This window comes from Tarenaya hassleriana, unplaced genomic scaffold (genome assembly GCF_000463585.1).
Source record: "Tarenaya hassleriana unplaced genomic scaffold, ASM46358v1 Cleome1778, whole genome shotgun sequence".
NCBI lineage: Eukaryota > Viridiplantae > Streptophyta > Magnoliopsida > Brassicales > Cleomaceae > Tarenaya > Tarenaya hassleriana.
In genome coordinates, this window is record NW_010965196.1 from 1 (window position 1) to 1,653 (window position 1,653).

Sequence of the window (1,653 nt, forward strand, 5' to 3'; positions counted from 1 at the left end):
CACCCAAACTAACAGCAGCACCGAGAGCAATCAGAAGAAAACGGGATATTGCCACGTTTATGAACTGCCCAGTTCTGAACCCGGAAATTATGATATAACAATATGTGAGCAAGAAAACCCGGAATCCGTATTCATAAGCCTTCATGGATGGGTAGAGTTTCATGTAAGTCACAATAAACCCTGAAAACAAGCAACCATTAAAACAAAACATAAGCTGATCAGAGACAAAGAGTTATGAATGTTGCAAGGAAAATGATAATGGTGATGCAAGAGACTGAGACATATACCAATACAAAAGATACTTATGGTGACGAAAAGCTCTTCCCAATCACCAGCAAGTTTGGAGAGCTCGGCCATCCCGAGGGCTAAACCTCCGGCTGATAATGTCCCGATCCCTCGGTTAAACCCCTTGCTCAGAGTCGCCCCTGCAGGACAACGATCCGATCCAGTCACTCATCAATGTAGATTACTAATGTCAGAATTACAAAATAACGCTTCAAATGACAGAACTTTCTCCAATTAACTTAGAAACTATATTGAACATAATGAGACAGAAAAATATAACCAGAAACAAGAAAACCATGTGGATTAGCCTAACAGTGAGTCTTCAAGAACCATGAGTACATTAGCTTCATGGAACTTAAAGCACAGCTTATGATTATGTAATGGGATTTATGCAAAATTGTAAAATATATATATATATAAGGGCAAGACAGAGGCATGAGACAACTCATGAAACATCTGCTTCAGGGTTCAGTTTCGATCGAAGTTCAACAACTTCAGGAATCTCGAAATCGACATTTGCATTATTCATGGAAAGCGAGTATTGTTGCATAATCCACGGATTGCTAACAGTGGAGATGTTACAGTAGATGAATGGCGTCTAATGAGACGGAGTAAGATTCTCCAGTTCAGCGTCAGACAAATCTTCAACGCTAGTCAAAGCTCTTGAACTATTCTCTCTGTGTTTTTTAAATGTTTGAAATATATTTAATTAAAGCAGAAAATAAGGAAAAATTATCAAAGACCCAAAATCAACAAGTTTCAGAATTGGGGGTTTTTCCTTCTCAAATTCGAATCATGCCAGTCGATTGATCAGTAATGAGATGAGAAATTTTATCCCCAGACAAAACCAAATTCAAATCAAAATCATCGGAAACAAAAGTTTGGAAGATTTAGAAGATGATTACCGATTGTGAACTCGAACACGACGACGACTGTGAGAATAGCCCAAACAGAGTAACGGCTGAGATCTGGATTAGGTTCCTGGAAGAAAATCAGGACAGCCACAATCGTCAAAGCCAAAGCCATCTTCGCGGAGAAGACGATTTTCCTCGGATCAGACGCGCCCATATCCCACGCTTTTCGCGCCACATCGCCGGCGTACAGAAAAAACCCGGAGAGCTTTTCGGAGAGCTTCCGGAACGAACAGCTGCAACAACAGCAGAAGCGAGTCCGACCATGACTGTTGTCGTCGACAAACTCGTTCGACTCGATATCCACGAATCGGAGGTCGGAGAAGCCATTGGAGAGAAACCTCTCACGCTTCTCGAACATGCTCTGCCTAAAGGAATCAAGCTTCGGCGCCATTGCTGGACATGTAACTGTAAGAATGGTGGTGAAGTTTTTTTTTTTTTTTTTTTTTTTTTACAG

At 41.0% G+C, this 1,653-nt stretch overlaps 1 protein-coding gene across 1 annotated transcript; it reads right to left on the reverse strand.

Moving 5' to 3' along the window:
- Nucleotides 1–13: 13 nt before the first annotated feature.
- On the reverse strand, nucleotides 14–1,590 carry LOC104810239 (aluminum-activated malate transporter 9-like; the record flags this gene model as incomplete). The annotated part of the gene is made up of 3 exons (XM_010536433.1): nucleotides 1,191–1,590; nucleotides 288–425; nucleotides 14–180 (listed from the first exon to the last, which is right to left on the reverse strand). Coding segments are annotated over exons 1-3 (705 nt in total), but the record flags the coding sequence as incomplete, so codon positions are not given.
- Between the last annotated feature and the right edge of the window lie 63 nt (nucleotides 1,591–1,653).